Source organism: Leucoraja erinacea, unplaced genomic scaffold, assembly GCF_028641065.1.
Source record: "Leucoraja erinacea ecotype New England unplaced genomic scaffold, Leri_hhj_1 Leri_69S, whole genome shotgun sequence".
NCBI lineage: Eukaryota > Metazoa > Chordata > Chondrichthyes > Rajiformes > Rajidae > Leucoraja > Leucoraja erinaceus.
In genome coordinates, this window is record NW_026576619.1 from 22,305 (window position 1) to 44,654 (window position 22,350).

The following is a 22,350-nucleotide window of genomic DNA, read 5'->3' on the forward strand; positions in this document are numbered from 1 at the left end:
CACGGCCATTCACAGCTGATGCAACCAGAGAATTGGAAACTGTTGAAGTGTCAGCAGGCATGGGAGGGATGAGACTGAACCAGGAGCTATAACATGGAGTCAAGACAGGAGGAAATGTTTCGTGGGGCAAGAACAGGCTGAATCATGTCCTGCTGTAAGGTCTCGACCAAAAAAGTTGACATTCCCCCTCCCACGGATGCTATTTGACCCGCTGAGACTCTCCATGAGCAACTGAGCTGCCCCTGATTCCAGCATCTTTATTCTCATGTGTCTTTCTGAAGCAGTGGTTCTGCCCACACTGCTGTTTGGGGATGTCGGGCGAGATGATGAAGCGGGTTTTTGCAGAGCCTGAAACGGCGCGTGGTTGGCAGCTGGGAGATGGTGGTGAGAGGGGAGACAATGGCCTGACGTTCGCTCGTTGGATCATAGAGTGGAGGAAGGCACGGGGATGTGTCTCGAGACCTGTGGCTTGTTTTCTTGTGAGGTAGAGGACAATTTAGTTTAGAAATATGCCCTTGGGCCCACTGAGACCGCACTAACCAGCGATCCCCGAACACTATCATTATCCAACACACACAAGGGACAATTTACAAATTATAACCAAAGCCAATTAACCTATAAACCTGCACATCTTTGGATTGTGGGAGGAAACCGGAGCACCCGGAGAAACTTCATGCAGGTCACGGGTACAAACTCCGTACAGACAGCACCCGTAGTCAGGATCGAACCCGGATCTCTGGCCCTGTGAGGCAGCAGCTCTACCACTGCGTCACCATGCCGCAGTTAGCCAGAGCACAACCTTTGTCAGCAGGTTTGATACCAGGATTGGTTCTTCGTGAACAAAATGCTGCCAGATCAAAAGAGCAGAGGTAAGGATCATGGAACGCTCACGTTGGCCAATGTCCCACCAGCAGTGAACAGTGACCAGAAGGAGGGAGAATGCCAATTGTTTGCGTGAACCTGCGATCGTGCGTGGGTTTGAGTAGTGGAGGGTGGAATTTGCAGTTGAAATCCATGTAAAACAAATTGAAATTGAAGACGTTAAGGAAAAATGTATCGCGAACTTTGGTTGAAAAATAAACGTATAAAAGCAAGCGAGAAAGGAAACAAATGACTGAGGCTGAGCCTGGTAAAAGACACGGCCACAAGTCCCACTGGAGAGTGGAGGAGAATGTCACTGCTGGCCTCCCTGGGAGAAAAAGTCAATACAATGATAATAGCAAGAAAACGCTGCCGATGCTGAAATGAGTGACAGAGATTGCTGTTGCCTGCCCGCTAGGACAGCCTCTGTGTTTAATTACTGGTGTAAACGGTAAAACACAGTCTTCCTTTTCCATGCCCTCTGGCTGCCTGGACCTAGACGTGACAATTCAGCCACACCAAGCATGGTGATGCAGCGGTACATTTGTTGCTTCACAGCGCCAGAGACCTGGGTTCGATCCAGACTCCGGGTGCTGTCTGTACATTCTCCCCGTGACCTGCGTGGGTTTTCTCCGAGATCTTTGGTTTCCTCCCACACTCCTAAGACGTACAGGTTTGTAGGTTAATTGGCTCGGTATACTTGAAAAATTGTCCGTAGTATGCTAATGTGCAGGGATCGCTGGTCGGTGTGGACTTGCTGGATGAATGCCCTGTTTCTGCGCTGTATCTCTAAATTAAACTAAACCAAATGTGCTTGGTAGCTTCCCTGAGCTGCCTTTCTCTTCCTTTCTCTTTGCCCTGACCTGACCAAAGTAGACCTCCCTGACAAAGAGCGGAGGCCACTGGTAGCCAAGCCAGCTCGATGGTGACATTTGCATTTGTCTATGGATCTGCATTGGTTTCTGCTTCAGTCGGTCTTACTTGCTCTCCGCCATGGTGTAGATATGTTGGAGTCCTGGTGATCATTAAAATGCTAGGATCGATACCTCTCCTGGACTAGACTTGAAAGTGACCCTGTGAAATTCCTTCTCTCTAACTGGGTTGCAGCATAGCTTGGTTTGGGAACAGCTCTGCCCAAGTCCAAAAAGGAATTACAGAGAGTTGTGGCTTTAGCCCAGTCCCTGTCTCAGTCCAGACTCCCCACCATTGACGTAGGAAAGATCTACAGATTTACACCGAAGATGGAAACTCCAGCATTTTGTGTCTATCCCCATCATTGATTCTGTCTTCACTTCATGCTACCTCGGAAAAGCAGCCAACTGATTCAAAGACTTGTCCTATCCCCCTTATTCCTCCTCCTCCTCCCTGCTCCTGTTCTGCAAAAGGTACAGAAGCTTGAAAGCGCACACCACCAGACTTGTGAACAGTTTCGTCCACTGTTATTAGGCTTCCATAAGCTAGAGTCCTGTCTGATTCACCTCTACCCCATTGTGGGCATTGGACATTGTCTCTGCAACTGATGTTGAGTACTATATTCTGCACTCTGCACCTTGCCCATTGCTCTACACATTGTACTTGAGTTTGCTTGGTGGATGATGGGCAGATGGGTGGAGTAAGCGACCTTCTCTCCAGAGATTCTGCCTGTCCCACTGAGTTACTCCAGCATTTTGTATCTATCTTCTGTGTAAACCAGCAACTGCAGTTCCTTCATACTCATGATGTAGGGCAATGCTACAGAGCTGCCAAGTAGTACGGATTTTACGTATTTGGTACGGAAATGCAATAAGAATGTTGATGTACGGATTTGCTTTGTCAAATACGGATTTTTTAAAAATAGGCCTGACTTCCTGCTTCATTTTGCTGCTTAAAAAATGCAAGGATATAAAAAGTCATACTGTAACTCTAAAAATTATAGCAGATTAAATCTATTAGTGTTTTAAATTTCAAGATCTGGATGATTATTTTTGTAAGCTTTGATCTGCCTGTCCTGCTACAGGTTTAAACAGCGCTGTCAGTTTAGCGTGTGTGAACAGAGCTATGGGTTCTAATTAGAGAGCTACCAGCTGAAGCGCTATTGCCTTTACACATAGAGCTATCGGCTTTACACTTAGAACTATGGCCACAGCGCTATGGGTCACGGACTGTTTGGTGAGGGAGGAGAGAGGAAGGGAGGGAGAAAAAAGGAAGAAGAGAGGGAAGGAAAGGGGAGGGAAAGAAAAGAAGGAGGGGGAGGGAGAGGGAGGCTTCCAAAATGGCTTTGACATCATCATCTGGTGCTAAAAGCAGGAAGCAGCGGTTCGAACATAAATATACAAAGAGATGGCAATGAATTCACTGTCAAGTAAGGTGCATAGAAGACATGTCAATTGGTAGCAAAGTTATGCACTCTTGTACTCTTACATGGGTAATTACCTGGGGGAGGGGATGGCTTGGGTGGGAAGGGATGAGTTGACCAGGGAGTTGCGGAGGGAACGGTCTCTGTGGAAAGGGGTGGAGATGAGAAAATCTGGCCAGTAGAGGGATCCCATTGGACAATGATCATTGCCACATGTACCGAGCGAGGTACAGTGAAAAGCTTTTATAGCGTGCTAACCAGTCAGCGGAAAGACATGACACGATTCCAATCGAGCCGTCCACCGTGTACAAATAAAAGCTGAAGGGAATAAGGTAAAGTCTGATCATTCTCCCCCCGTGAGGCTGATAGGAGGTCAAGACCACTCTCTGTTTGGTCGGATGGTTAAGATGCCTGATGACAGCTGGGATGAAACTGTCCCTGAATCTGGAGGTGTGCGTTTGTTTTCACACTTCTGTACCTCTTGCCTGATGGGAGAGGGGAGAAGAGGGAAGTGGTTGGGGTGAGATTGGTCCTTGATTATGCTGCTGGCCTTGCTGAGGCAGCGTGAGGTGTAGATGGAGTGGATGGAAGGGAGGTTGGTTTGTGTGCGTGCGTGATGGTCTGGGCTACATTCTCTTGTGGTCTTGGATGGAGCTGTTCCCAAACCAGGCTGTGATACATAAAATGCTTTCCAAGGCGCATCTGTAGATGTTTGTGTGAGATGCTGGGGACATGCCAAACGACTTAGGCCTTCTAAGGAAGTAGAGGCGATGGTGTGCTTTCTTCATGTGCAATAGAGCCGATCCTCCCAGCAAAGTTGGCCTCACAGTCACTCTGGTTTTTGTTTTCCTCCCTTGTAGTTTAAAGATGAAATATCCAAACGGTTCAAAGCCAAGCAGGAGCAGCTGGTGCTTATCTTTGCTGGGAAGATCCTGAAGGATGGAGATACGCTCAGCCAACACGGAATAAAGGATGGCCTCACTGTGCACTTGGTCATAAAAACAGCGCAGAGGTAAGTGCTTGCCTGTGCTGCTTCAGCTCCCCTTCATCCTGCATCCACCTCTGGTACTTTCACCTGCATCCGCTGGAGATGCAACACCTGTCCCTATACCTCCCCCCTCCACTCTGTCCAAGGTCCCCAACAGTCTTCTCAGGTGAAGCAGAGGTTTTGACTTGCACCTCCTCCAATCGCATCAACTGTATCCGCTGTTCCAGGTGTGGAATCCTGTATATTGGCGAGACCAAGCGCTGGCTTCACTGAACACCTCCGCTCAGTCCACCTAAACTTACCTGATCTCCCGGTTGCTCAACACTTTAACTCCCTCTTCCATTCTCACACTGACCCTTCTATCCTGGGTCTCCTCCGTGGTCAGAGTGAGGCCTAGTGCAAATTGGAGGAACGGCATCACATATTTCACTTGGGCAGCTTACACCCCAGAGGTACAGTGCCCTCCATAATGTTTGGGACAATGCCCTGTCTTTTATGTAAAGTGAAATCTGGCTTGATTGTAATGTGTAGGAAAGAACTGCAGATGCTGGGTTAAATGGAAGGTGTAGACAGATTGCTGGAAGGTCTCGACATTCACCGGCTTCACACGATCTATACCTAGTTGTGACATCCAAGTCAGTAGCTTACCTCCGCTAATTGCCATCAACAACATTTTCCATTTGTTTCTGCCGTGTCATGTTAATGCTAGTGGCAGCTGTGCCCCAACATATACACAATCTATGGATCAAATTCAACACGCTGTTCTGAAATTCATTGTCCTCATGTAAAACGAGGCAGGATTGAATTTGTCGACTGATCGCAGGTTACCAGGGCATTAGATCAGCCACACAACACAATGTATAGCACGAGCTGAGTATATGGACTGTGTGCATCTGAAGAGAGGTCTCGACCCGAAAACATCGCCCATTCCTTCCCTCCAGAGCTGCTGCATTTTGTGTCTACGTACGATTTAAACCAGCATCTGCAGTTCTTTCTTACACATTTGCAGTTCCCTCCTACACATATGGACTTTAATATGAGCTAGTGGGCCGACACTGTGGTGCTGTGGTAGAGTTGCTGCCTCACAGCGTCAGAGTCCCGGCTATGGGTGCTATCTGTACAGATTTTGTACGTTCTCTCTGTGGGTTTGCTCTGGTTTTCTCCCACATTCCAAAGACGTACAGGATTGTAGGATAATTGGCTTTGGTAAAAAATAGTAAATTGTCCCTGGTGTGCAGGATAGTGATAGTGTACGGGGTGATTGCTATTCAGCGTGGACTCGGTGGGCCATAGGACATGTTTCTGCACTCTATCACTAAAGTCTCAAGTGTGTTGAACTTTGGGAGGTCGAATGCAAAGGGAATATATACAATTAATGGCAAGCATTAATCTGCAGAGAGATCTTAGTGTCCAAGTACATAGCCCACTCTCAATGGCAACACAGGGAGAGTGGTAATATGGTAGGCTTATCTTCATTGGGCAGGGAGGGCATTGAGTATAGCAATCAGGAAGTAATGATGTGCCTTTATGAAACTTTGGTGAGGTTGCACGTGGTGTATTGCGTGGAGTTCTCTTTGTCCCGATGCAGGAAGGATGTAGGGGCTATGGAGAGAGTGCAGAGGAAGTTTACCAGAATGATGCCTGGATTGAGGGACAATAGCTGCAGGGAGAGGTTGGACAGACTTGGATTGTTTTGTCTGGAACGCCAGGGGGTAAGGTGCAACTTGTGCATAAAAATATGAGAGGCTCAGATACGTTCTGACTGTCTACCCTTTCACACCCCCCCCCAGAAGGAAATACCAAATACTAGATTCCTTTATCCTGTATCTGTAGGGGGAGGGGAGGGGGGGTGGGGGGGGGGGTATATAGGTGCAAGGGGACTGGGAGAGGAGGAACAATGGGGTCTCGGGGGTGGGAGGTGAGTTTGCAAAGCTGGGGAAACGAGTGGACTGAAGATTTGAGATTCCAAATGCTGGAAAATGAATTTTAAACCTCAAGTATGTAGGTACAAATGCAGCATGCTTGTACAAGCAAGATATATGACAGTGTTAAACCTTCCTGGCAGCCCTTCTGTTAAAAACAAGCACTTGGTGCTTTTTAAAATAATGTTTGTTGCACCTTCGGCCTCCCTCTGGACTGTTATAATTAATGTTTACCCTTGCTGTAATCTCCCCTGACAATTCTGGGTTTCTGTTAACAAGCGGGCCAGTGCTTGTATCTAGTTTAGTTTAGCGATACAGCGTGGAAACAGGCCCTTCGGCCCACCGAGTCCGCACCGACCAGCGATCCCCGCACACTAACACTATCCAACACACACGAGGGACACATGATCCACAGTATACAGATCCAGGATAAAGGGAATAACGTTTAGTGCAAGGCAAAGTTCCATTAAAGATAGTCAGAGGGTCTCCAAGTGTCTTTTAGATGTCGTAATTGTACCCATCTGTACCACCTCCTCTAAAGTATCCTCCTAACCCCTTTACACCTCAATCCCAACTGTTTATACCTGACATTTATCTGCTTTTTATTCGTGTCGAAAGTCTTATGTCATCCAGGTTTCCCTAATCTTGCCGTTACTCTTCACAGGAACATTCTGGCTATGAAACCGTCCGATCTCACTTTTAAAAGCCTCTCACTCACCAGGCATCTCTTTATCTGCAAATAGCTTTCCCCAGTTGGGTGGTGCAGTGGTAGAGTTGCTGCCTCACAGTGCCACAGACCCGGGGTTTGATCCTGACTACGGGTGCTGTCTGTACAGACTTTGTACTTTGTCCCTGTGACCGTGTGGGTTTTCCCCAGGTGCTCAGGTTTCTTCCCACACTCCAAAGTTCAATTGGCTTCGGTAAAGATTATAAATGACCCCGAGTGCAGCATCTCCAGAGAACGTGGATAGCTGATGTTTTGGGTTGAGAGAAATCATAAATTTACAGCTTTTAAATCTTTGTTGTGTCATATCCAGTTTAATGACATTCTTCCTAAAGCAGGACAACGAGAGTTGTACACAACGAGAATGGTACTCCAAATGTGGCCCTGTCAGTATCTTGTACAACTGTAACTCGATGTCCCAACTCCTGTACACAATACCTTGACCCATGAAGGCAAGCAAGTTAGGCGCCTTCTTCACCATCCTGTCTACTCATGGAACGGTATTCCTGCAGCCCTAGGTCTCTGTTTCATGGCCCTCTCCATTCACACCCAAACAGTTAATAGAAATAATAAGCAGCAGTGGGGCCAGCAACGACCACTTGCCACAGGCCAAAGATAAACACACTGTACTCGAATAACAGTGCGTCAGGCAGCATCTATGGAGAAAAACGATGGGTGATGTTTCAGGTCGGGATTCTTCTTCAGACTCGGAATGAAGAAGGGTCCTGCCCTGAAAACTCACCCATCCTTTTTCCCCCCAGAGATGCTGCTTGACCTGCTGAGTTACTCCAGCACTTTGTGTCTATCTTCAGTATATGCTAGCTTCTGCAGTTCCTTTTTCTGAAAAACAATCCTGTTTTAGAACGAATAGAACGATGCTTCCAATGTTGCACTCCACGGACACTTGCCCTGTGTCCTGCTTTGTTGCTTCTTCCCAAAGCGTCTCCCTTGTTCCTGAAACTTTAGGAGTCTTCAGGAATACCGCTATCTCTAACAAATTATTGTCACTTTTGTTTGAATACTTGCCTTGATACATGTGAGCTACGAATAGTTCATCTTTCTTGTTTAGTTTAGTTTAGAGATACAGCGCGGAAACAGGCCCTTCGGCCCACCGGGTCCACACCGACCAGCGATCCCCACATATTAACACTATCCTGCACACGCTAGGGGCAATTTATTTTTAAATGTAGCCATTTTACCTACAAACCTGTACATCTTTTGATGTGGGAGGAAACGGAAGGTCTCAGAGAAAACCCACATGGTCATGGGGAGAACGTACAGAATCTGTACAGACAGCACCTGGAGTCGGGATCGAACCTGGGTCTCCGGCGCTGCAAGCACTGTAAGCCAGCAACTGTACCGCTGTGCCACCGTGCCGCCCTGGTGGAAAGTTTCTGCAGAGCATTATTAAATACACTTTAAATAGCTGTCACCGCTCACCTGACCTTTCCTTCAGCCTATTTCCCCAGTCCCTGGTGAATAACCACCACATACCTTTAATTATCCTTGTTTAAATTAAAAGCGCTGGGATTTGGACGCGAGGGAAATTCTACCACATTGCGTTCACTACTCCCGGGAGGATCCTTATCTGCACGATCTCTTTTAATCCCGCCTCATTGCCTCGGCAAGGCCACCAGCATAATCAAGGCCCAGTCTCGTCCCGGCCACTCCCTCTTCTCCCCTCTCCCATCAGGCAAGAGGTACAGAAGTGTGAAAACAAACGCACACGTCCAGATTCAGGGACAGTTTCTTCCCGGCTGTTATCAGACGTTTAAACCGTCCTCTCACCAACTGGAGAGTGGTCCTGTCCTCTCATCTACCTCATTGGAGACCCTCGGGCTATCTTTAATCGGACTTTGCTGGACTTTATCTTGCACTAAACATTATTCCCTTATCATGTATCTACGATTGTATCAAGCAATCCCAAACTACCGTCTACCTCATTGGGGACCCTTGGACTATCTTACCGCACTAAACGTTAATCGTGCTATTCCCTTTATCTCTGAACTAAACTAGTGTGGGAACGGGTGATCGCTGGTCGGCGTGGACTCAGTGAGCTTAAGGGTCTGTTTCCGCACTGTGTGTAGGATGGTGCTAGTGTATGGGAATCGCTAGTTGGCACGGACTCGGCACTGTATCGCTCAACTAAACGGGGAGTGGTGCAATTTGACATGTGGGCCTGGAAGGTTTATTCCCCCTCTAATGACACGTGGATTTGTGCGTGCGTTGCTTCACTTGCAAGCCAGGGACGGTAGAGACGGGATGAATTGTGTTATTGCTCGTTGGGCGTGGGCTTGGTGGGGTGTCTGTGGCCCTCTCGTTGCTGACTCGCGTGCCCTCCTGTTCTTTTGCCCCCCGCCAGGCTCCCGGACTCTGCCACACAGCCGTCGACGTCAGCCAGCGCTCCGTGCGTGGAGGAGACGGCAGCGAGGCCGGAGCAGCCTGCGGCCGCGGTCACCAGCACGAGCGGCGGGGCCAGCACCACGACCACGGCCGGAGCACCCCCACCCTCCCAGTCTGTCTTGTGTAAGTGTGGGCCTGCCCTGCACCGCGCGCGGCTTGCCAACGGGGCCTGAATGTGTAGGAAGGAACTTGCTGGTTTAAATGGAAGATAGGCAAACAAACGCTGGAGTAACCCAGCGGGACAGGAAGCATCTCTGGAGAGAAGTGGAAGAGATAGCATCTCTGGGTGACCCTTCTTTAGACCGGTGTCTGGGGAGAAGGAGGTGCAGAGATAAGGGAGAAAGGGAATGGAGATCAAAGGAAACGTAGGCTGGATCATTGTTGGCTGGGAGAAGGGAACAACTAAGCAAACAGAGATAAAATGTAATCGGAGACAGAACTGGGAAGATGGAGGGATGGGGAGAGAGGGAAAGCAAGGGTTACTTGAGGTTTAGAGAGAAGAGTTGTCAATGTCCATACCGTAGATAGACATAAAATGCTGGAGTAACTTAGCGGGACAGGCAGCATCTCTGGAGAGAAGTGGAAGAGATAGTGGGTGATGTTTTGAGTCTGAAGAAGGGTCTCGGCCCGAAGCGTCACCCATTCCTTCTCTGCAGAGATGCTGCCTGTCCCGCTGAGTTACTCCTGCATTCTTTATCTCTCTTGCCAAGGAAGCCATCAGATATCACTCCTCTACACTCGCCAATCTGCACCGTACTTCCAGACAGCTGAGGTACAGTATGTTACCCCTGTAAGGTCAAATGGTCAAAAGTGATAGGTGAAGAATTAGGTCACTCAGTCCATCGAGTCCACTCCACCATTTAATCATGGCTGACCTATCTTCCCCTCTCAACCCCATTCTCCTGTCTTCTCCCCATAACCCCTGACACCCGTACTAATCAAGAATCTGTCAATCTCCACCATAAATATATCCATTGACTTGGTCTCCACACCCTCTGACAAAAGAAATACCCCCTCATCTTTCTAAAGGAACATCCTTTTATTCTGAGGCTGTGACCTCTGGTCCTAGACTCTCCCACTAGTGGAAACATCCTCTCCACATCCACTCTATCCAGGCCTTTCGCTACACGATAATTTTCAATGAGGCACCCCCTCATCCTTCTAAACTCCAGCGAGTACAGGCCCAGCGACGCCAAACGCTCATCATAGGTTAACACTCTCATTCCGGGGTCATTATCATAAAATATCGTAAATCCTGTTACAAATCCTGTTGCCTCCAGGGTGCGATAACCAGAGAACAGGCAGCTGTGTCTGAGAGGCGGGGGATTGATAGATAAGGGCGCGAGTCAGTTGGGCCTGGAGTCAGTATCGTTTATTGTCACGTGTGCCAAGGTACAGTGAAAAACCTTTCTTGCGTGCTATCCAGTTGGCGGAAAGTTAATACCATATAACAATTACAGCACGGAAACAGGCCATCTCGGCCCTACAAGTCCGTGGCGAACAACTTTTTTTCCCCTTAGTCCCACCTGCCTGCACTCATACCATAACCCTCCATTCCCTTCTCATCCATATGCCTATCCAATTTATTTTTAAATGATACCAACGAACCTGCCTCCACCACTTCCACTGGAAGCTCATTCCACACCGCTACCACTCTCTGAGTAAAGAAGTTCCCCCTCATGTTACCCCTAAACCTCTGTCCCTTAATTCTGAAGTCATGTCCTCTTGTTTGAATCTTCCAAAATCTGTAGCATTGTTACTTAGCAGCTTCTTAGCCATGGAAACAGCCCTCATAGCTTGCTCATTTTTACAGATGAAGCGAACAGCATACTTATACGTGGTTACAATCGAGCTATTGACAGTGTATATGATGAGGGAATAACGTTTAGTGGAAGGTAAAGTCGGCAAAGTCCAAGTCAGGGTCACCAATGAGGTAGATAGTAGTTCAGCTCTGCTCTCTGGTTGGTGAGAGGATGGTTCAGTTGCCTGATAACAGCTGGGAAGAAAACTGTCCCTGAATCTGGATGTGTGCGTTTGCACGATGGGAGAGGGGTGAAGAGTGAGTGACCGGGATGAGACTGGTCCTTGATGCTGCTGGCCTTGCCGAGGCAGCGTGAGGTGTAGATGGAGTCAATGGAAGGGAGGTTGGTTTGTGTGATGGGATTGTTTGTGATGGGTTGTATTTTCCTCTCTCCACCAGCTGGATTCGGCGGCATTCCCGGACTCGGGAGCCTCGGAATGGGCTCGGCAAACTTCATGGAGCTGCAGCAGCAGATGCAACGGCAGCTGATGTCAAACCCGGACATGCTGGCGCAGATCATGGAGAACCCCTTCGTGCAAAACATGATGTCCAACCCCGACCTCATGAGGCAAATGATCATGTCCAACCCTCAGATGCAACAGCTGATGGAGAGAAACCCGGAGATCAGTCACATGTTAAACAACCCCGAACTCATGAGACAGGTGATGGCTTCCTTGTCAGTTGTGTCTCTAGAGATGGCTCCCAGCCCAGGCCACACTGTGTATGCTAGTCACAGAGGAGACGCAGGTTCGATCCCGACTACGGGTGCTGTCTGTACGGAGTTTGTACCTTCTCCCCGTCACCTGCGTGGGTTTTCTCCGGGTGCTCCGGTTTCCTCGGAGATTCTTACTTGCAGCAGCCCAACAGAATATGTAAAGAAGGGTCTCGACCCAAAATGTCAACCATTCTTTCTCTCCCGAGATGCTGCCTGTCCTGCTGAGTTACTCCAGCATTTTGTGTCTATCTTATGTAAACATAGTACTGTTTACTTGGGGAGGCACAGTGGTGCAGAGGTAGAGCTGCTGCCTCACAGCGCCAGAGTCCCGGGTTCGATCCTGACCTCGGGTGCTGTCTGTACGGAGTTTGTACGTTCTCCCCGTGACCAGGTGGGTTTTGTGCGAGATCTTCGGATTCCTCCCACACTCCAAAGGTTTTAGGTCAATTGGCTTGGGTTTGTATACTTGGTATAAGTGTAAATTGTCCCTAGTGTGGGTATGATAGTGTTACTGTGTGGGGAGCGCAGGTTGATGTGGACTCAGTCGGCCGAAGGGCCTGTTTCCGTGCTGTATCTCTAAACAAAAGAGTGGATCTGCAATCATGCATTACAATCGCTCCATTCTTTTAAATCTCATCTCCTACACCATGAATGGTCTGATTGTGATCTTGTACGGGTGTCAGAGGTTATGGAGAGAAGGCAGGAAAATGGTGTTAGAAGGGAGATTCAGATTCAGATTCAGATTCAATTTTAATTGTCATTGTCAGTGTACAGTACAGAGACAATGAAATGCATTTAGCATCTCCCTGGAAGAGCGACATAGCATACGATTTGAATAAATAATAATAAGTGTCCGGGGGGGGGGGGGGGGGTGATTGGCAGTCACCGGGGAAGGTGGTTGGGTAGAGTGACAGCCGCCAGAAAGAAGCTGTTCCTCGACCTGCTGGTTCGGCAACGGAGAGACCTGTAGCGCCTCCCGGATGGTAGGAGGGTAAACAGTCCATGGTTGGGGTGAGAGAGCAGTCCTTGGTGATGCTGAGCGCCCTCCGCAGACAGCGCTTGCTTTGGACAGACTCAATGGAGGGGAGCGAGGAACCGGTGATGCGTTGGGCAATTTTCACCACCCTCTGCAATGCCTTCCGGTCGGAGACAGAGCAGTTGCCATACCATACTGTGATGCAGTTGGTAAGGATGCTCTCGATGGTGCAGCAGTAGAAGTTCACCAGGATCTGAGGAGACAGATGGACCATTCTTCAGTCTCCTCAGAAAGAAGAGACGCTGATGAGCCTTCTTGATCAGAGTAGATACATCAGCCATGATTGAAAGGCGGACTGGACTGGACTAGACTGGACTGGACTTTTGTGTCTTATCTCTGGAGAGCGTATTCTTTAGCTGGAAAAAGGTGCAGGGAGGATGTACAAGGACGTTGTCAGGAATCGAGGGCCTGAGCTGTGGGGAGAGGTTTAGAAAGCTAGGACTTTATTCCTTGGAGTGCAGGAGGTTGAGGGGTGATCTTGTACTGTATAAGATCATGAGGGAATTAGTTGTGGTAAATGCACAGAGTTAGGGAATAGAGAATCAGAGGACATCGGTTTCAGGTGACGGGGGGGGGGGGAAAGATGGAATAGGAAGCTGAGGGGGGAATGTTTTCACACAGAGGGTGGTGGGTGTACGGAATGAGCTGCCGGAGGAGGTAGTTGTCCAGGTGTGAAGGAAGGAATTGCAACCAAAGATAGACATAAAAGCTGGAGTAACTCAGCGGAACTCGGCAGCATCTCTGGAGAAGGGTCTCACCCCGAAACGTCACCCATTTATTCGCTACAAGGAAGCTGCCTGTCCCGCTGAGTTACTCCAGCATTTTGTGTCTATCTGTCCAAGTGTCTTTGAAATGCTGTTATTGTACCATGAGAGGAATAGATCGGGTAGATGCCCAGAGTTGGGGAATCGAGGACCTTCGTATCCAGTATTTAGACGTATTATCGGGAATCATATCCAGAATTCTCTGGATACTTTCAAGAGATAGTTAGATAAGGCTCTTAAGATAGCGGAGTCAGGGGATATGGGGAGAAGGCAGGGACGGGGTACTGATTGGGGATGATCAGCCATAATCACAATGAATGGCGGTGCTGGCTCGAAGGGCTGAATGGCCTACTCCTGCACCTGTGGTCTATTGACATAGGTTCAAGGTGAAGGGGAAAAGATTTAATAAGAATCTGAAGGGTAACTTTTTCACACAAAGGATGGTGGGTGTATGGAACGAGCTGCCAGAGGAGGCAGTTGAGGCAGGGACTATCCCAACGTTTAAAAAACAGTTAGACAGGTGCATGGATAGGACAGGTTTGGAGGGATATGGACCAAGCGCAGGCAGGTGAGACTAGTATGGCTGGAACGTTGGGCCGAAGGGCCTGTTTCCACACTGTATCACTCTATGACCTGCCTCTAACCATTCAATAACACAGAGCATGTCCTTTATTTTGACTGTCTGCAGACGATGGAACTGGCCCGCAACCCGGCTATGATGCAGGAGATGATGAGGAACCAGGACCGGGCACTCAGCAACCTGGAGAGCATCCCCGGCGGCTACAATGCGCTACGACGCATGTACACCGACATCCAGGAGCCCATGTTCAGTGCGGCCAGGGAACAGGTAGCTTCCATAGTCGGAGCGGGAACATTACAGTCTAAATGTGTACCAAGGAACTGCAGATGCTGGTTTAAAACCGAAGATAGATACAAAATGCTGGAGTAATTCAGTGGGACAGGCAGCATCTCTGGAGAGAAGGAATGGGTGACGTTTCGGGTCGAGACCCTTCTTCAGAATGGGTAGGGATATGGGAAACGAGAGACAGACGGTGATGTTGAGAGATAAAGAACAATGAATGAAAGATGCAAAAAGTAACGACGATACAGGAAACAGGCCATTGTTAGCTGTTTGTAGGGTGCAAACGAGAAGCTGGTGCGGCTTGGATGGGGAGGGATAGAGAGAGAGAGGGAATGCCGGTTTAGGGATAGAGAGAGTTACTAACTCTAAATCAAAATTCATACCAGTGGGCTGTAAGTTGTCCAAGCGGAGTATGCGATGATGTTCCTGTAAATGGCTTGCTCCTTATTCTTAAACTGTGTGTGTGGCCCCTGGTTCTGGGCTCCCCCAACATCGGGAACATGTTTCCTGCCTCTAGTGTGTCCAAGCCCTTAACGATCTTATATGTTTCAATGAGACACCCTCTCATCCTTCTAAACTCCAGAGTGTACAAGCCCAGCGGACTCTGCCCCTGTTGTGACTGGGGGAAGGGGGAGCAAGAGCAGGACTCTGCGATTAGAGAGGAGCCGTGTCAGGCCCTCATCTATGTTAAGAAGAGAGGAAACCCCGTTTGCTAAAGAATGAGGACATCTCGGGTGTCATGATAGGGGCCCAGATGCGGCGTAGACTGTCATAAGTGAGCGGGCGATCGCTAGTTGTTGTGTGGGCCACAGAGCCTGTTGTCATGCTGTCTTTCAATCAACCTTGATGAAACCCTTTCATATTGTAAATTTGGGTTGGATTGTAATGTGTGACCTGACCTCGCGAATCGGGGTCTTGCAGATCAGGAGCTCGTCAATTAGAGTTTGCGTAATTGGGAGCTTGTGAATTGGGAGCTCGTGAATTGGGTGCTCGTGAATTGGGAGCTCGTGAATTGGAGCTTGTGAATTGGGAGCTCGTGAATTGGGAGCGTGTGAATGGGGAGCTCGTGAATTGGGAGCTCGTGAATTGGGAGCTCGTGAATTGGGAGCTCGTGAATTGGGAGCTTGTGAATGGGGATGCCGTGAATCACACGTCATGCATGTGCTTTTGTTTTGTAGTTTGGGGGCAACCCATTCACAGCCCTGGGTGGAGGCTCGGACAGCAACGCCCAGCCGTCACGGACCGAGAACAGGGAGCCTTTGCCCAACCCCTGGGTACCAACTTCGCCCTCGTCTCCAGCCGCCAGCACCACCAGCGAGGGAGGCAACGGCAGCAACCAGACAAGCGCACCCGTGTCCAACCCCTTCAGCATCAACTCAGGGAGCTTAGGAAACGGTAGGTATCACACACTGTGTAGGAAGGAACTGCAGATGCTGGTGTATACCGAAGATAGACACAAAATGCTGGAGTAACTCAGCGGGACAGGCAGCATCTCTGAAGAGAAGGAGTGGGTGACGTTTCGGGTCGAGACCCTTCTTCAGACCTTCTCTCTAGAGAGGCTGGTGCCCAACTGGGTAGCATTTCGCCCTCGATCTCCAGATTTAAACCAGCATCGACAGTTCTTTTCAACGGCAATGCAACCAGACAAGCGCACCCGTGTCCAACCCCTTCTGCATCAACTCAGGGAGCTATGTGAAACGGTAGGTATGCACACTGTGTGTGAAGGAACTGCGATGTGTGGTGTGTACCGAAGATAGACACAAAATGCTGCGTAACTCAGCGTGCATGTGTGCATCTCTGTGCGAGAAGGAGTGGGTGACGTTTGTGGTCGAGTGCCTTCTGCAGTGTTCTCTGTATGTTTGTGTGTGTGATTTGCTACAGCATTGCGTGTGTGTCGACAGGAGATTTGAAGGGAGATCTATGTTCTTTGATTGCAAACTTCATGGGATACTGTAACCGTTTCACCTTGGGACTGGTGCCAGGAACAGCACTATGTTAGGTACAGAGTTGTGCAGCAGTGTGTGTTGCTATGTGCATGTGTTATCTGCCACATATGCAGGCGCACAGTGCGTGCGTGCCACTGTTTGTGTGTGCAGGCGCGTTTGAAGGATGCGTGAATGTTTGTGTGCGTGCGTGTGCGTGCGTGTGTGTTTGTGTGTGCGTGCGTGTGTGTTTATGTGTGCGTGCGTGTGCGTGCGCGTGTGTATGTCACAGGAGAAGTGAAGGGAGAAAATGTGTGTTGATTGCAAACTGGGGCACTGTAACCTTTTCACCTTGGGACCTGGTGCCAGGAACAGCACAGGTTAGGTACAGAGTTGGGACAGCAGAGTGTGTTCTATAGTGTTTATCTGCCACATATGCAACTGCACAGTGACATTCCACTTTTACTCCTGTATTCACTGGAATTTCGAAGGATAAGAGGGAATCTTATAGAAACGTATAAAATTATTAAGGGAGTGGACAGGCTAGATGCAGTAAAAATGTTCCGGATGTTGGGGGAGTCCTGAACAAGGGGGTCTCAGTTTAAGATTCAGGTGGAGGTAATTTACGACTGAGATGAGGAAAAACCTTTTCACCCAGAGGGTTGTGAATCTGTGGAATTCTCTGCCACAGAAGGCAGTGGAGGCCAATTCACTGGATGTTTTCAAGAGAGAGTTAGATAGAGCTCTTCAGGCTAAAGGAATCAAGGGATATGGGAAGAAAGTGGGGATGGGTTACTGATTCTGGATGATCAGCCATGATCGTATTGAAGGGCCATGTGGCCTACTCCTGCACCTATTGTCTATGTTTCTATGAAGCGTGGGGGGGAACATATGGTAACTCTCTTGCCCGCTCTCTGCAGGGATGTTTAACAGTCCAGGGATGCAGAGCTTAATGCAGCAGATCTCGGAGAACCCTCAACTAATACAGAACATGCTGTCTGCGCCGTATATGAGGAGCATGATGCAGTCTCTGTCCCAGAACCCCGACCTCGCTTCACAGGTACCACGCTGCGTAACGCTCTCCGCGCCTCACACACACCCTCCCCACTCCACCCCATCCACGGCCAGCAATGCCAGGGGAGGGGAGTCTGTGCTTGGGGTTGGGGGTGGGTGTAGGTGGAAAGGACCCTCTCCCCGTGTTCCTCCTGGCCTGCAGGGGACAGAGGACTCAGTGGTTGGGAGAGGTGGTGGGGTCCAGGATGTGATCAACCACACAGTGGCGCACACGTCTTTAGAACGCATGATGAAACGGGTACAGCGCAGTGTTGTTGCTTGACAAGAAACCAAACTCAAGCACCAACTCGTGCACAGTGTCTATGCTCTGCCTCTACCGGTTACCATCCTCTGATCTCCACCCGTTTCCCCCCCGCTGCAGATTTTAATGAATAACCCGTTGTTTGCCGGCAACACACAGCTGCAGGATCAGCTCCGACTCCAGATGCCCATCTTCTTGCAGCAGGTAAAGCCGCCCGTCGCTGGGCTCTCGGTTGTCCTGTGCTCCCTCAAACCTCTCTTCCCCCCTCGCCTTGCTGGTGTGTGGCCGTGAGCAGCCTGTGAAAGAGACTGTGACCAGGGTATAGCTGGATACACTCATCCTCTTTCAGAGTGGCACAGCGGTAGAGTTGCTGCCTCACAGCGCCAGGGACACGGGTTCCATCCTGACTACGGGTGCTGTCAGTACGGAGTTTGTACGTTCTCCCTGTGGGTTTTCTCCAGGATCACCGGTTTCGTCCCACACTCCAAAGACTTACTGTTTAAGAAGGAACTGCAGATGCTGGAAAATCGAAGATACAGAGAAATGCTGGAGAAACTCAGCGGGTGCAGCAGCATCTATGGAGCGAAGTAAATGGCAACGTTTCGGGCCGATCAGTCTGATCAGATCAGTCTGAAGAAGGGTTTCGGCCCGAAATGTTGCCTATTTCCTTCGCTCCATAGATGCTGCTGCACCTGCTGAGTTTCTCCAGCATTTTTGTGTACCTCCAAAGACTTACAACAGGTTTGTAGGTTGATTGGGTTGGTATAATAGTAAATTGCCCCTAGCTAGCGTGTGTAGGATAAGGATCGCTGGTCGGCACGGACTCGGTTGGCCGACAGGCCTGTTTCCACGCTACATCTCAAAACTAAACTAAAATTAAAAATGCCAAGGGTTTTCACAAGTCTTCAAGGGTGATTACACTGGGTATGGAAGCAGGGTGATGGTCACAGAGCTGAACTCCACACAAACTGGTCCTTTGGCGCATCTTGTCCATGCCGACCATGTGGGCAACTGGGCCAATCCCACATGCTTGCATTTGGCCCACATCCCTCCAAAGACCTCCTATTCAGGGAGTTAATAGTGAGGCTGTAGTCACTTCAGTTTGTGTCATCCAGCACCTCTGCCCGGTGACTCTTGCCCCTGGCACGGCGACCTCTGCCCGGTGACCCTTGCCCAATGACCTTTGCCCATGACGCAACGACCTGTGCCCGTGACCCTTGCCCCTGGCCCGGTGACCCATGCCCTTGGCACGGCGACCTCTGCCCGGTGACCCTTGCCCAATGACCTTTGCCCATGACGCAACGACCTGTGCCCGTGGCCCCCCTCTGCACCCCTTGCCCAGTGACCCTTGCCCTTGCCCTTGGCACGGCGACCTTTGCCCGGTGACCCTTGCCCATGGCACGGCGACCTCTGCTCGGTGACCCTTGCCCAATGACCTTTGCCCATGGTGCAGCGACCTGTGCCCCAATGACCCTTGCCCATGGCATGGCGACTTTTGCCCGGTGACCCTTGCCCTTGGCACGGCGACCTCTGCTCGGTGACCCTTGCCCCTTGCGCAGTGACCCTTGCCCTTGACAGGGCGACCTCTGCTCATTGCCCCTTGCGCAGTGACCCTTGCCCAATGACCCTTGCCCATGGCATGGTGACCCTTGCCCGATGACCTTTGCCCATGGCACGGCGACTTCTGCCCGGTGTGCCTTGCCCTTGGCACGGCGAGTGACCCTTGCCCTTGGCGTGGCGACCTGTGCCCGTGAGCCGTGCCGTGCCCCTTCACAGACGGTGGTGCTCCGCTGTGTTACAGATGCAGAACCCAGACGTGCTGTCGGTGATGGCCAACCCGCGGGCAATGCAGGCTCTGCTCCAGATCCAGCAGGGGCTACAGACCCTGCAGAACGAGGCACCGGGACTCCTGCCAGGGTAAGGACACGCACGCCCGCACTGGGGCACGGCGCAGGGCTGGTCCACACCACCACACACACACGCACGCACGCACAGGGGCACGGCACAGGGCGGGTCCACACCGCCAAACCACCACACACGGGAGACGGGCAAACTGTGGGAAACGTGGAAAAACACGGGCAGGAACTCTGGCTGCCCTCCCCACCAGCGGGAACGGGAGTGGGGGGGAGGGGATGGGTGGGGGTGGATGGGGAGGGACAGGAGATGGGGGGATGGGGATTGGGAGGACAGGAGATGGGGGGAGGGGATTGGGAGGGATAGGAAGGTGTGGGGAGGAAGGTGTGGGAGAGGGGAGGGAGGGGCAGGAGGGAGGGAATGGAGTAGTGGGATGTGGGAGGGGGCCAGGCAGATGGGGGAGTGGGTGGGGTGTTTGAGGAGCACTGTGAACGCTGAGCATCATGTCCCGTGTACCGTGTGCCGTGTGCGTGCAGGTTCAGCCCCGGTGTCCCCGCGCCTGTCTCTGGTCTCGGCAGCCCAGGCAGTGGATCGACGGCCCCCACCGCAGCGCCCGGCGCGGGCACGGGCACGGGCCCCGGCACGGTGAACAGCAGCAGCTCTGCCAGCCCAGCGCCCACCTCCACCGGCCCCGGGCCTGGCACCCTGCCCGGCCCTGGCACCCCACAACAGCAGCTCATGCAGCAGATGCTACAGATGTTAGCCGGCGCCAACACCCAAGTAAGAGCCAATGGGCACCGCTTGTCCGCGTGTTGTTGGCGTGTCTACGCGACGCTGCTGTGTCTCCCGATACACTCCCTCCCTTCTCCCTCCCCAATGATGCTCCACTCTCTAATCCCACACGGTCTTCCCAGCACTGACTCCTTTCCCTCTTCCCCACCCCTCTCTGACTCCTTTCTCTCCCCCACCCCCTCACTGACACCTCTCTCTCCCCCCCCCCCTCACTGACACTCCCCTCCCTCTCCCCCCCCCCTCACTCTCTCACTCCCTCTCTCCCCCACCCCTCACTAACATTCCCCTCTCTCTCCCCCACCCCTCACTGACTCCTCTCTCTCCCCCACCCCCTCACTAACATTCCCCTCTCTCTCTCTCTCCGCCACCCCTCACTGACATTCCCCTCTCTCTCCCCACCCCTCACTGACACTCCCCTCTCTCTCCCTCTCTCCCCCACCCCTCACTACTAACACACTCCCCTCTCTCCCCCACCCCTCACTAACACTCCCTCTCTCTCCCTCTCCCCCACCCCTCACTAACACACCCTCTCCCCCCCCCCCCGTCACTAACACTCCCTCTCTCCCCCACCCCTCACTAACACACTCCTCTCTCTCCCTCTCCCCCACCCCTCACTAACACTCCCCTCCCTCTCCCCCACCCCTCACTCTCTCTCTCTCTCCCCCCCCCACCCCCTCACTAACACTCCCCTCTCTCTCCCCACCCCTCACCATTCCCTCATCTCTCCCACCCCTCACTAACACACCTCTCTCTCTCTCTCCCCCCACCGTCAGGTACAGAACCCGGAGGTGCGATTCCAGCAGCAGTTGGAGCAGCTGAGCGCCATGGGCTTCATCAACCGTGAGGCTAACCTGCAAGCCCTCATTGCCACGGGCGGGGACATAAACGCTGCTATCGAGAGACTGCTGGGCTCGCAGCCTTCGTAAGCCGGCCGACCCCACCACCTCCCTCCGCAACTGGGCGGCAGGAACCCCACGAGGACACATCCAAGTCCAAACTGATTCAAAACACAGCTCGTCCGAACTGATCATCTCTCCACCCTCTCCAGTACGTACCATCCCCGTGGCTTCAATCGACAAGAAACTCTCTGCCCCCGTTGAGTTGTAGCGGCGAGGCGGCGACTCTCTTTGCTGTACAGCGTTGGTCGGCCTGTTTCACCCACCTCCCCGCCCGCTTCTGTGTTCGGTATTCGCTATCCAGAGCCTGGATCCAGTGGTTTAAAAAGAAATGTGAACATAAAAGATTAACATTGCTAACGGTTCGAGTCCCGCTCCTCATTTTCAACCTTCCCATCCCCTGCGTTCTGGCCGACCTCCTCTGTTCCCCGACTCGCCAGGCGTTTGTTCTCAACCACGGTTTACTAGGAGTGGGCTGGCAGTATTTGTGTAACACATTCAACCCCCCAGCCCCGTTAAAACATCTCTGGCTATCAATGACACAGTGGCGCAGCGGTAGAGTTGCTGACTCACAGCGCCAGAGACCCGGGTGCTTGTCCGTACACACGCACGTTCTCCCCATGACCTGCGTGGGTTTTCTCCGGCTGGTCCAGTTTCCTTCCTCCACTCTACAGACGTCATCTTGTACGTTGATTGGCTTGGTATCATTGTGAATTGTCCCTAGTATGTTTAGGATAGTGTTGGTGTGCGGGGTGATCGCTGGTCGGCATGAACACAGTGGACTGAAGGGCCTGTTTCCGCGCTATATCCCTAAACTAAACTAAAAACATTTCACCTTCTTCCCAACCCTTCCAAAATGACTTTGGGTATCAATAATGCGTACAGTTTTGGTCTCCAAATCTGAGGAAGGACATTATTGCCATAGAGGGAGTGCAGAGACGGTTCACCAGACCGATTCCTGGGATGTCAGGACTGTCTTATGAAGAAAGACTGGATAGACTTGGTTTATACTCTCTAGAATTTAGGAGATTGAGGGGGGATCTTATAGAAACTTACAAAATTCTTAAGGGGTTGGACAGGCTAGATGCAGGAAGATTGTTCTCGATGTTGGGGAAGTCCAGGACAAGGGGTCACAGCTTAAGGATAAGGGGGAAATCCTT

The 22,350-nt window shown here is 51.1% G+C and overlaps 1 protein-coding gene across 1 annotated transcript; it reads left to right on the top strand.

Moving 5' to 3' along the window:
- Window positions 1-2,589: 2,589 nt before the first annotated feature.
- On the top strand, window positions 2,590-21,550 carry ubqln4 (ubiquilin 4). Its single transcript, XM_055631227.1, has 11 exons — window positions 2,590-2,607; window positions 4,057-4,208; window positions 9,193-9,356; window positions 11,434-11,696; window positions 14,238-14,396; window positions 15,590-15,806; window positions 17,254-17,393; window positions 17,769-17,852; window positions 19,450-19,565; window positions 20,039-20,282; window positions 21,068-21,550. The coding sequence occupies exons 1-11, from the start codon at window positions 2,590-2,592 to the stop codon at window positions 21,218-21,220; spliced, it is 1,710 nt and encodes a 569-aa protein (XP_055487202.1). The 3' UTR covers window positions 21,221-21,550.
- Window positions 21,551-22,350: the final 800 nt, after the last annotated feature.

Coding starts and splice junctions, on each gene's coding strand:
- ubqln4 (XM_055631227.1), top strand. Junction 4,209..9,192: donor GTCATAAAAACAGCGCAGAG/GTAAGTGCTTGC, acceptor GCCCCCCGCCAG/GCTCCCGGACTCTGCCACAC. Junction 14,397..15,589: donor TCAGTGCGGCCAGGGAACAG/GTAGCTTCCATA, acceptor TTTGTTTTGTAG/TTTGGGGGCAACCCATTCAC.